Source organism: Sorex araneus, chromosome 1, assembly GCF_027595985.1.
Source record: "Sorex araneus isolate mSorAra2 chromosome 1, mSorAra2.pri, whole genome shotgun sequence".
Lineage (NCBI taxonomy): Eukaryota > Metazoa > Chordata > Mammalia > Eulipotyphla > Soricidae > Sorex > Sorex araneus.
The window spans coordinates 9,894,049-9,907,539 of NC_073302.1; the positions used below are offsets into that span (position 1 = coordinate 9,894,049).

The 13,491-nt window shown below is 37.3% G+C and overlaps 2 protein-coding genes across 2 annotated transcripts; both read right to left on the reverse strand.

The window, feature by feature from the left end:
* Positions 1–2,515: 2,515 nt before the first annotated feature.
* LOC101540310 (olfactory receptor 1J4-like) lies at positions 2,516–3,478 on the reverse strand. The gene has a single exon (XM_004613529.2). The coding sequence runs from the start codon at positions 3,476–3,478 to the stop codon at positions 2,516–2,518; it is 963 nt and encodes a 320-aa protein (XP_004613586.2).
* A 7,625-nt stretch (positions 3,479–11,103) lies between these two features.
* Positions 11,104–12,066, reverse strand: LOC129401910 (olfactory receptor 1J4-like). The gene has a single exon (XM_055125007.1). It carries the CDS (start codon positions 12,064–12,066, stop codon positions 11,104–11,106), a length of 963 nt encoding a protein of 320 aa, XP_054980982.1.
* Positions 12,067–13,491: the final 1,425 nt, after the last annotated feature.

The following is a 13,491-nucleotide window of genomic DNA, read 5'->3' on the forward strand; positions in this document are numbered from 1 at the left end:
CCCACTGGACAGGGATTGAAAGTGTCAGTTTGATTTTCTTTAGACATGAAACCATGACCTTAAGGGGTATTACCACCGCATATGATCCTAAAGAAACAGGCCTCTCAGAGAGAATAGATTAATGGCAATAGCTTTCGCACACCCTGTTTTTATAGAAACTGCATTGCTGAAGCAGTATATGGGCTAAAATGTTTTGTATGCAAGAATAATTAAAATGTTTCATAGCTCTCTACTTTTCTTCTTTTTTGTTAATTTTTTTATTGGAGCACAGTGACATACAGTTACAAAGATTTCATGTCCGAGTTTCACTCACATAATGATTGGACGCTCATCCCTGCACCAGTGAACATCTTCCATCACCAGTGTCCCCAGTATGCCCCCAGTGATATCCACCTCCTGCTCCGTTCTCACCTGGGAAATATTATGGCATTTTGTTTGTAAAGAGGACACATAGAAGTGACATCAGTAATATTTGTGTTTTTTGTGCTTGGCATATCTGACATGTTGTGTTACTTTCAAGGTTTATCGACATTTTACACAGAAATAATTTGTGGGTAAAATGGTTATTCTCTTTAAATGTGAGGGATTCGTGTATATATATATATATATATATATATATATATATATATAATAGCACCGCGCACTGTCTTCCTGTTGTATATGGATTTGCTCGAGAGGGCACCAGTAACGACTCCATTGTGAGACTTGTTGCTACTGTTTTGGGCATATCACATACACCACGGTTAGCTTGCCAGACTCTGCCATGCGGGCAGATACTCTGGGTACCTTGCCGGCTCCCAAGAGGGGCAGAGAAATCGAACCTGGGTTGGCCACGTGCAAGGTAAATGCCCTACCTGCTGTGCTAAGAAAAAGGAATGGTAAATATGTGCCCACTGAAAATGAACAAATTGGCAATTGCCCTATATATATGATAAAATAAAGAAGAGCAATAAAATCAGTTAGGGGGCCCAGAGAGACGACTATGGCTAGGGCACTTATTTTTCAGGCAGCTGACCCAGGTTCCATCCCTGGGACCTCATCTGGTTCTCCAGGTTTACTAGGATTCATCCCTTAGTGCAGAGCCAGGAGTAAGCCCTGGACAACCCTGGGTGTATCCCCCCAAGAGACACATAAAAAACAAAAGAATAAGATAAACTATGAATAAATGAGGGAAAAAATTGAGTGGAGAGGAAATAACACAGTAGAAAACATAAGAACCTCTCATAGAATAATTTCATTTATTTAGTATATACAGATGAATCATATAAATATATGGCACTTATTTGTATTTACTTATGAACATGTTTATATGTATATATAACTAATAGCTAAGCATATATGACTCTTGTGTGTGTTACTTCTCATATGTAAAAAATCACGTTTGCTATACACAGAGTCACCAATCCATGTAATTATATAAACATACACAAACATGACACCATAACCTTTTGTAAGACAGTCATAGTTTTCTGCAGTTCCTCTGACCTCCATTTTCATACTATTGTACAAAAACATTAATTTAGTGCATAAATTTCATGTGTAGAGTGTTGAATTTTTTGAAATGTAACTTTCTAAATCATACCTCATGGATGAAGATGTAAAATATTCTAAAATTCCCAAAGAAATGATTATTAGAAGAAAAGTTTATGTTTAATACAGAGTGTATTTTCAAAACCTGCATAATTTATAGGGACTGGAATAATAGTACAGCATGTAGGGTGTTTATCTTGCATGTGGTCAACATGGGTTAAATCCCTGGCATCCTCTATGGTTTCCAAAGCATCATCAGGAGGAATTGCTGAGTTCAGAGCTAGAGTAACCCCTGAGAACTGCTGAGTGTGACCCCAAATGTAAAATAAATAAATAAATAAATAACTTGTATAATTAAATATTATTGAATGCAAGTAAATTTATGTGAACCCATAATTTTTAGAAAGTCTTCCACAGGCAGTCCTGGGAGTGACCCCAGAGCCACTCTTTTAATTTTTGGTTAGAGGTGAGCCTAACTTTTAAATAAATGGGACTGACAATTCTGAGCTGCTCTGCCTAGAGATGAACCCATACTTATAAGGAAATGAAGTTAGGAGTCACTGAGAATTTACTACTAGGGATTAGAGAATTGAACACATTAGAAATCTAAATTATAAAAGCAGAAATTTTTCTCCAATTTCTTTCTTTGATGTTAAGAATCTGAATAAATTAGGTAGATCTCTCATGAAGCTGTAAAGAGAAACTTCTTTTTCATTCCTGCCAGTTATCACCTTTACCACTTTCCCATTTCTAAACTCAACAAGCTGAAAAACGGCACCAGGAACTCTATGCATTGGTATAAACATCTCCCAGTAAGTGATATCTGACAGAGTAATGAAATCTGTCAGAGGAATGTCAGAAGATGTGACATGAGAATCCCAACCAACCTGATATGTGGGTGAAGACAATTTCATCAGAACAGTCAGAACATCAGAGCTGAGAGAGTAACTTCCATCCTCATCTGACTGTATATTTGAAAACTCATTCATATTAAGTTATTTGAGCTACAAGATTTCATTCTGTTAACAAATAATTTGAGGGCCTGTTTTATATCTCTGTTTCTTAGGCTATAGATGAAAGGGTTCAGCATGGGGGTGACTATCATATACATCACAGAAGCAGCTATATCTTTATTACTGGAGATGGAGGAAAAGGAGAAAATGTAAACTTCTGCAATGGTTCCATAGAATAAAGACACAACTAGCAGATGGGAACCACAGGTAGAAAGGACTTTGAAGAATCTCTTAGCTGAAGGATCCTTCAGCACAGTGGCCCATATGCGAATATAAGAACCCACAATAGCGATAAAAGGCAGGAAAACAGCTATTCCAGCCTCAAAGAAGAGAACCCATTCATTGAGTGAGACATCTGAACAGCTCATCTTCAAGAGAACTGGGAGTTCACAGAAGAAGTGCCGGATGGTAATGTCATCACAAAAGGACACTCGAACCAAGAGGAGGGTGTGCAGCAGAGAGCGGAGAGAACAGTAGATCCAGGATGCAGAAACTAATGAGACACATTTCTCTTGCCTCATGATAGTGACATAGTGGAGTGGGTGACAGATGGCCACATACCTGTCATAGGCCATCAATGCAAGAAGTAAATTGTCGACACTACCAAACCATATGAAAAAATACATCTGTGACATGCACCCTGCATAGGGGATGGACTTATGAATGCTCTGCATGTCCACCAGCATTTTGGGCACAGTGACAGATGAGAAGGACACGTCAGTGAGAGCCAAGTGGCTGAGGAAGAAGTACATGGGGGTGTGGAGACGAGAGTCCATCCGGATGAGCAGGATGATGAGCAGGTTCCCCAGCACCGTGGCCAGGTATATGACCAGGAATAAGGTGAAAAACAAAGCCTGATGTTCTGGAGGTATGGGGAGTCCCAGAAGCAAAAATTCAGACACAGTGGTCTTATTATCTCTTTGTATGCTGCTCATGTTTCTGCTGGGAATGAAATAAAGAGATAAAGTCTGGAACTTTTATAGCCATAACCTTATAAAAATGCCATTTTTATATGAAAGTCTTACATTAAAACATGTCTCCTGTCTATTTCTCAAACCAGTGGTGGTATAAACCAGAGTCTGTACCATTCAAATGCCAATGATATATCACTTCACTATGACAAACAAATTTCCTTCTAAAACAGATGAATAATTTTCTTTTTCTCAGAAAAGAAAGCATAAAACTATATCTTTATATACAGGTACTACATAAAGCTCTCTGAGCATAACACGGTCTCAGTGTTGAATGATTGTATACCTTGTGTCATGCTGGTCAAACTTAGTAATTTACTATGATAACATAATTATGGGCTGGAGTGATAGCACAGTGGGTAGGGCGTAAGCCCTGTATGTGGTCAACTCAGGTTCAAATCCTACATCCCACTCGGAGAGCCTGGCAAGTACCGAGACTATCTCACCCGCACTATATTTGATATTTCACAAACGTAATATTATTTCTCTCAACGGAGACGTTACTGGTATCCACTTGAGCAACTCCATTAGCAACTATATGGCAGCTATATGACAGTGACAAAATAAATATATAGACATCCAGAAAGGTGGCACGTGTGGCATACTGATTTCAATCCCCAGGACCTCCGATGTCTCTCTGAACACTGCCAGGAGTAAACCCAGGCCCAGCAGGATGTGCCACAGAACAAAACAAAGCAAAATACCTGGACATCAGATGATAACTTTCATCAGTTACCATTAAAATAATGTGAAACTATGTTTGGATAGAATAACTACCATGAAAATTTTTAGATCTTCACTGGTCAGAGATATCCAGATAGAAATTTCTTTACCAAAAGTGACTATCGACATTTATAATAGTGACAGATATGACCTTCTATAGATACTATGCAAAGATCATTCCAAGAGATTATATCACTGTATCACTGTCATTCTGTTGCTCATCGATTTGTTCGAGATGGTAACAGTAATGACTTCATTTTGAGACTTGTTATTACTGTTTTGGGCAGATTTTATATGCAATTTAATATATAAAACCTCAGCAGAGCACAAAGAAGCAGCATTTAATCCATTTTAAAACCTGGGAACAATAGATATGTTATCTAAATGTGCAAAGTTACATCATTCATAAGTAAAATAGGTGAAAATATATCTTTTAGGGATAATCCATCTCCTAACCACTGTATATAATTCTTTCTGTTATGATGAAAAACATGCTTTGTAATATCAGTTCACATCTAAAGTAATCACATTTATAGTTCATTTAATCCCCAGTGTTTTAAACACTTTAATTTCAAATAAATATGTATTTGTGCTATATGATATATATGAAAACTTAAATGGTTTATATAGCAGCATCATTTCAAAAATATGAACAACCTGGTAATTTAGAAGAAATGGAAAAAACCTTTGACCACAGCTCTCTGATGGTGGACTCTAAACTCAATATTCCCTTAAAGCTCTAAGTTAGAGCTTAGAATTGTCAAACTCATAGTGCCAAGAATGAACCATACTGACCTTTGTATTCAGGTATAGCATAAGAAGGACAAGTCCACTAGGAATCATTATATTCCTTAGGGACACTGGATATCTTGGTTCATGTCCACCTGGGATGCAAATGACTTGAGCCTTCCATCAAGGCCAGGATGCTCATGGAGATGTTCTGTATATGTCCTCCCTAGAAAAAACTAGAAGAAAATTAGCAGGCCATTGTGGGCCATTTGATGCAGGCAAAACCTCAGAAGACAGCTCAGCACAAGTGGGATTTGTCAGGCCATGTCCAAGTTTGTGAGAAGGGCCTGTATAGGAGTTTTCTTAAGTTCCTTAGCTTTTTAACCTATGTTTACTCAGACAGTGATGAAATAAGAATCTTGATTGCAATAACACTTCAATTGGGGAGAGATAATGGTTATACTTCATCTTCTTTGAGAACTTGTTATATGTCAGACATGATACTACATTACTTGTGTACATTTTTCATTTTAAGTTTTGATATTGTATTGTGATCAAATATTTACCCCTTAAAACTGGAAACTATTTCAGATACAGATATGTAAGTATCAGTCTTTAGGTAGTATCCTACTATTACCTATTGAGGCACTGGCAGATTAGGTATTATGTGATACCTTCCTAAACGTGGAAACAAACATGAACAATCTTAATCAATGCAGTGATTTAATCACTATTGGTAGTCGAATAGATATGCACCGGTGAGATATGTGCTTCCAAGTCATTCACTTACACCACCACTACTCTGACAAAGACATGAGCAAATACAAACAATATAATAAATGAAATACTCAATAAGTCAATATTCAACATCTCAGATCACTAAGTGCTTTGAGTTTTTTGAGTATTTTGAGTCTTTTTCCCCATGCTCGTTATTGACAAATTTAGAAAACTACCCTCCCTAGCTGGACAAAAATTTGTCTGATCAGACACTTCAGTCTCATATTTAAATATTAGATCTGCACACAGAGGAGAACATGTAAATCACTGAAGGAGAGCAGAGTAGGTTTTGACCACACATCCAAAATCACACTCAGAACTTCTCTTCGTGTACTTAATGGAAATCTATTTGGCGCCGTAATTTCTGATCAATGAGAGGAAAGAATCCAATCATGTATATCATGCATCTTCCACAGTCACTACCTCCATGTCTCTTCTTATCTCCTGTTTTTCTCCATTTTCCTTTCTATATAAGGAGATATTTCACACATCCAACACAATTTTTGAAGAAATATACAAATATTCACATCACACCAACATGAATCAAGACACAGACTCACATGCCTATCACACAGCTTTCCAAACACACAGAGACACATCTTGCTCTCCTAGAATTCAACCTCACTCCTCATTCTGGACTCAGCACTCATGGGTGCCTCAGGTTTCTGAGTCACCACCTTCTCTCATAGACGTCATAATAAAGAGAGTAGAAAGAAGCATTCATGAGCCCCTCACCTCCTGAACTTTCTGTTCTGATACCCAGAATAATAAGAAGAGCACCACTTTGTAGATCTTATAGAGAAGATCAAGCAAATCTCCCTAAGCTCCTGGTTAAGAAAAGAATGTAGAGTAATTGCCTCCAGTGCAACCAGACCTTGGAGAATAGCCAGTGCAGGGACTGGAGAGATTGAGCTGCTTTGGCCACCTGAGAGAAGGTTCCAGGTACCAGGGGCAACTGGGCTGTTCCCTGCCTGCTTAATTCTGGCTGAAGCAGAAATCACTGAGCTGCTCCTACACCAGCCAGTTTATAGGTCAGCCAGGGCTGAAGTATCCGCCACTCATTCACCGTTTTTTTTTTTAATTTTATTATATCACCATGAGATAGTTACAAGCTTTCATGTTTGGGTTACAATCTCACAATGATCAAACACCCATCCCTCCACCAGTGCACATTCCCCACCACCAATATCCTGGGTACACCCCCCGTTTTTCACCCTCCCTCTGCCTCTTTGTCGACAATATTCCCCATACTCTCTATTTTGGGCATTATGGCTTGCAACACAGACACTGAGAGGTCATCATGTTTGGTCCATTATCTACTTTTGGCATGCATCTCTCATCCCAACTGGTTCCTCCAGCATCATTTTCTTAGTGATTTCTTCTCTATTCCATCTGCCTTTCCCCCTTTGTTCATGAAGCAGTCTTCCAGCTATGGAGCAATCCCCCTGGTGTTTGTATCTGCTATCCTTGGTTATCAGCCTCATGTGACATTATTTTATACTCCATAAATGAGTGCAGTCCCTCTATGTCTGTTCCTCTCTTTCTGACTCATTTCACTTAGCATCATACTCTCCATGTTTATCCATTTATTAACAAATTTCATGACTTCATCTCACCTAACAGCTGCATAGTTTTGCACTGTGTAGAAGTACCAAAGTTTCTTTAACCAGTCATCTGTTTTAAGGCACTCGGGTTGTTTCTATATTTTGACTATTGTGAACAGTGCTGCAATGAATATATAGCTACAGATGTCATTTCTTATGGGAATGTATTTTATTATTTGTGCCACCAAATAATATCCTCCAAATAATATCCTCAATTTCCTGGATGCACCCACTTTGCTTGGAAAGTCTACTCTGTTTCTTAGTTTTCCGGACGTCAAAGAAGCCCAAAGGACCCAGCCCCAGCAGCTCACAGCTGCTCTTCACACGCTTAGGTAGAGCCTCACCCATGAGTGAATCTAATCCTGGACATCTCATACTTTACAGCACTAATATTCCAAGACTAGCACACAACATTTTAAGAGATTTAAAGTCGAAGGCATCCAATCTTAGGGGAATATATATATATATATACATATATATATATTATATGCACACAAGGCTTAACCTTTAACAAAATGTTAGTTATCTCTTATAGAAGGGCTTACTGGATTCTGGTTCAAATACAACAGTCTTCACATATCTTCCTCTAAGAAACCTTTTTTGGATCATTTCTGTAGTGTATTATTCATAACAATACAAAATAAATTATTTTGGTTCTTCTTTGGGGGCAGTGGTTGAGGATTAGGATGGAAACATCCAAAAGATGGTGTTGGAAAGGTGTAATGGTGGTGGGATTGGTGTTCAATATGAAATGTAATCAAATATTGGGAACTACTTTATAAAAATAAAATAAAATTAAAAAACAAAAGTCTTTCTTATTTTCCAGTATGTGAATGCAAAGAAAGTGATTCCAAGTATTCATGTGGTATATCATTCTTCATTTCACTGCCTTATGAGGCAGTTTTAGGCAACCATTTATAAATTCTGTTAACTTTTATTGATCTTAAAATAAGCAAAAACATGATGAAACTTTTTTAACGCATGAATTTTTTGTTGCATGTTATTTAAGATTTTATAGCCATCTTTAAACATTTATAACTAGTTTAATTTTATTGTAGTCAGAGAGCAAATTCTGTGTGATTTATAATGTTACAAACATGCGTGTGTTTTATGACTTTGGATGTAAACTAGCTTATAGAATATTTATTATGAATATGAAAAAAATATGTTCCCTGATCTTGTTGGGTGAGTGTTAAATGAACACAATTAGGTCTATTCAGTTTATTCATTTTACTATTTTGATGTTTAGCTACATCCTCATGTTTTTTTATCTTATAGACAACTCAGTTATTGATGGTAGAGTGTTAAAATCCTTAATCAAACTGAGATTTTGTCTATTTATCACCTTTATGTTACATTTTGATAGTCTGAGTTGTGTGTATACACATTTATTGCATTTTCAAAATAAATCTTCCTTTTCATAGTATGTACCTCTATTTTTATCTTCCTGGTAGGCCAATATTGTCAGAAATTTAAGCCACTCTAGCTTTCTTGGTAAGTGTTTATGTGGGATATCTTTTCTTCATTTCTTTACTATTGTTTGATGGCAAAATATGTATAACAATTAATAACAGAACCACTTTAATATAATTTGTGTTTGGCTTGAAGTGTTTTGACGTTGTTTTAAAAAGATTACCAAAGATTAGTGAATGTTTTCTTCATCTGGTGTTGATGTTTTGCATCATTTCAACAGTGATTTCCAGTCCCTGCTTCCCTCACCTGGGAAATATTATGGCATTTTGTTTGTAACGATGACATATAGAAGTGACATCAGTAATATTTGTGTTTTTGTGCTTGGCATATCTCACATATTGTGTTACTTTCAAGGTTTATCGACATTTTACACAGAAATAATTTGTGGGGAAAATGGTTATTCTCTTTAAATGTGAGGGATTTGTGTATATATATATATGATAGCACTGTAGCACTGTCTTCCTGTTGTATATCGATTTGCTCGAGAGGGCACCAGTAATGACTCCATTGTGAGACTTGTTGCTACTGTTTTGGGCATATCACATACACCACAGTTAGCTTGCCAGGTTCTGCCATGCGGGCAGATACTCTGGGTACCTTGCCGGCTCCCAAGAGGGGCAGAGAAATCGAACCTGGGTTGGTCATGTGCAAGGTAAATGCCCTACCTGCTGTGCTAAGAAAATGGAATGGTAAATATGTGCCCACTGAAAATGAACCAATTGGAAATTGCCCGATGTATATGATAAAAAAAGAAGAGCAATAAAATCAGTTAGGGGCCCCAGAGAGACTACTATGGCTAGCGCACTTATTTTTCAGGCAGCTGACCCAAGTTCCATCCCTGGGATCTCATCTGGTTCTCCAGGTTGACCAGGATTCATCCCTGAGTGCAGAGTAAGCCCTGGACAACCCTGGGTGTAGCCCCCCAAAACACACCTAAAAAACAAAAGAATCAGATAAACTGTGAATAAATGAGGGAAAAAATTGAGTGGAGGGGAAATAACACAGTAGAAAACATAAGAACCTCTCATAGAATAATTTTGTTTATTTAGTATATACAGATGAATCATATAAATATATGGCACTTATTTGTATTTACTTATGAACATGTTTATTTGTAAATATAATTAATAGCTAAGCATATATGACTCTTGTATGTAAAAAAATCACGTTTGCTATAAACAGTCACCAATCCATGTAATTATATAAACATACACAAACATGACACCGTAAACATTCCAGTAAGACAGTCATAGTTATTTTACAGTTCCTCTGACCTCCGTTTTCATACTATTGTACAAAAACATTAATTTAGTGCATAAATTTCATGTGTAGAGTGTTGAATTTTTCTAAATGTAACTTTCTATATCATACCTCATCGATGAAGATGTTTAATATTCTAAAATTCCCAAAGAAATGGTTATTAGAAGAAAAGGATATGTTTAATAGAGAGTATATTTTCAAAACCTGCATAATTTATAGGGACCGGAACAATAGTACAGCAGGTAGAGTGTTAACCTGGGTTAAATCCCCGGCATCCCATATGTTTTCCCAAGCGTCATCAGGAGGAATTGCTGAGTGCTGAGCTAGAGTAACCCCTGAGCACTGCTGAGTGTGACTCCAAACGTAAAATAAATAAACAACTTGTATCATTAAATATTATTGAATGCAAGTAAATTTATGTGAACCCATAATTTTTAGAAAGTCTACCACAGCCAGTGCTAGGAGTGACCCCAGAGCCACTCCTTTAACTTTTGGCTAGAGGAGAGCCTAACTTTTAAATAAATGGGTCTGACAATTCTGAGCTACTCTGCCTCGAGATGAACCACACTTAGAAGGAAATGAAGTTAGGAGTCACTGAAAATTTACTACTAGGTATGAAAGAATTGAACATATTAGAAATCTAAATTATAAAAGCAGAAACTTTTTTCCACTTTCTTTCTTTGATAGTAAGAATCTGAATAAATTCGGTTGATCTCTCATGAAGCTGTAGATAAAGAGAAACTTCTTTTTCATTCCTGCCAGTTATCATCTTTACCACTTTCCCATTTCTAAACTCAACAAGCTGAAATACGGCACTATGAACTCTATGTATTGGTATGAACATCCCCCAGTATGTGAAATCTGATGGAGTAATGAAATCTGTCAGAGGAATGTCAGAATATGTGACATGAGAATCCCAACCAACCTGATATGTGGGTGAAGACAATTTCATCAGAACAGTCAGAACATCAGAGCTGAGAGAGTAACTTCCATGTTCATCTGACTGTATATTTGAAAACGCATTTATATTAAGTTATTTGAGCTACAAGATTTCATTCTGTTAACAAATAATTTGAGGGCCTGTTTTATATCTCTGTTTCTTAGGCTATAGATGAAAGGGTTCAGCATGGGGGTGACTATCATATACATCACAGAAGCAGCTATGTCTTTATTACTGGACATGGAGGAAGAGGAGAAAAAGTACACTTCTGCAATGGTTCCATAGAATAAAGACACAACGAGGAGATGTGAACCACAGGTAGAAAGGACTTTGAAGAATCTCTTAGCTGAAGGATCCTTCAGCACAGTGGCCCATATGCAAATATAAGAGCCCACAATAATGATAAAAGGCAGGAAAACAATTATTCCAGCCTCAATGAAGAGAAACCATTCATTGAGTGAGATATCAGAACAGCTCATCTTCAAGAGAACAGTGAGTTCACAGAAGAAGTGCCGGATGGTAATATCATCACAAAAGGACACTCGAACCAAGAGGAGGGTGTGCAGCAGAGAGCGGAGAGAACAGTAGATCCAGGATGCAGAAACTAATGAGACACATTTCTCTTGCCTCATGATAGTGGCATAGTGGAGAGGCTGACAGATGGCCACATACCTGTCATAGGCCATCAATGCAAGAAGTAAGTTGTCGACACAACCAAACCACATGAAAAAATACATCTGTGACATGCACCCTGAATAGGGGATGGATTTGTGAATGCTCTGCATGTCCACCAGCATTTTGGGCACAGTGACAGATGAGAAGGACACGTCAGTGAGAGCCAAGTGGCTGAGGAAGAAGTACATGGGGGTGTGGAGACGAGAGTCCATCCGGATGAGCAGGATGATGAGCAGGTTCCCCAGCACCGTGGCCAGGTACATGACCAGGAATAAGGTGAAGAACAAAGCCTGATGTTCTGGAGGTATGGGGAGTCCCAGAAGCAAAAATTCAGACACAGTGGTCTTATTATCTCTTTGTATGCTGCTCATGTTTCTGCTGGGAATGTAATAAAGAGATAAAGTCTGGAACTTTTATAGACATAACCTTATAATAATGCCATTTTTATATGAAAGTCTTACATTAAAACATGTCTCCTATCTATTGCTCATACCAGTGGTCGTATAAACCAGATTCTGTACCATTCAAATGTAAATGATATATCACTTCACTATGACAAACAAATTTCCTTCTTAAACAGGAGTATAATTTTCTTTTTCTCAGAAAACAAGCATCAAACTATATCTTTGTGTCCAGGTACTACATAAAGCTCTCTGAGCTTAACACGGTCTCAATGTTGAATGATTGTATACCTTGTGTCATGCTGGTCAAACTTAGCAATTCACTATGATAACATAAATATGGGTGGAGTGATAGCACAGTGGGTAGGGGATAATCCTTGAGTGTGGTCATCCCAGGTTCAATTCCTACATCCCCCTCGGAGAGCCTGGCAAGCTACCAAGACTACCTCACCAGCACAATATTCGATATTCCAAAAACATAATATCATTTCTTTCAACGGAGACATTTCTGGTATCCACTTGAGCAGCTCCATTATCAACTAGATTGCAGCGACATGACAGTGACAACATAAGTATATAGACATCCAGAAAGGTGGCACGTGTGGCATACTGATTTCAATCCCCAGGACCTCCGATGTCTCTCTGAACACTGCCAGGAGTAAACCCAGGCACAACAGGACAGGCCACAGAACAAAACAAAGCAAAATACCTGAACATCAGATGATAACTTTCATCAGTTACCATTAAAATAATGTGAAACTATGTTTGGATAGAATAACTACCATGAAAATTGTTAGATTTTCACTGGTCAAAGATATCCAGATAGTATTTTCTTTACCAAAAGTGACTATAGACATTAATAATAGATATTGACCTTCTATAGACACTAATGTAAAGATCATTCCAAGAGATTTATATCACTGTATCACTGTCATCCCGTTGCTTATCAATTTGTTCGAGATGGCACCAGTAATGACTTCATTTTGAGACTTGTTATTACTGTTTGGGGCATATTTTATATGCAATTTAATATATAAAACCTCAACAGAGCACAAAGAAGCAGCATTTAATACATTTTAATATCTGGGAACAATAGATATGTTATCTAAATGTGCAAAGTCACATCATTCATAAGTAAGATAGGTGAAAATATATCTTTTAGGGATAATCCATCTCCTTACCACTGTATATAATTCTTTGTGTTATGATGAAAAACATACTTTGTAATATCACTTCACATCTGAGGTGATCACATTTATCGATCATTTAATCCCCAGTGTTTTAAAAACTTTAATTTCAAATAAATATGTATTTTTGCTATATGATATATACGGCAACTTAAATGGTATATATAGCAGCATCATTTCAAAGATATGAACAACATGGTAATTTAGA

Coding starts and splice junctions, on each gene's coding strand:
- LOC129401910 (XM_055125007.1), bottom strand. CDS start 12,066: ATGAGCAGCATACAAAGAGATAATAAGACCACTGTGTCTGAATTTTTG.
- LOC101540310 (XM_004613529.2), bottom strand. CDS start 3,478: ATGAGCAGCATACAAAGAGATAATAAGACCACTGTGTCTGAATTTTTG.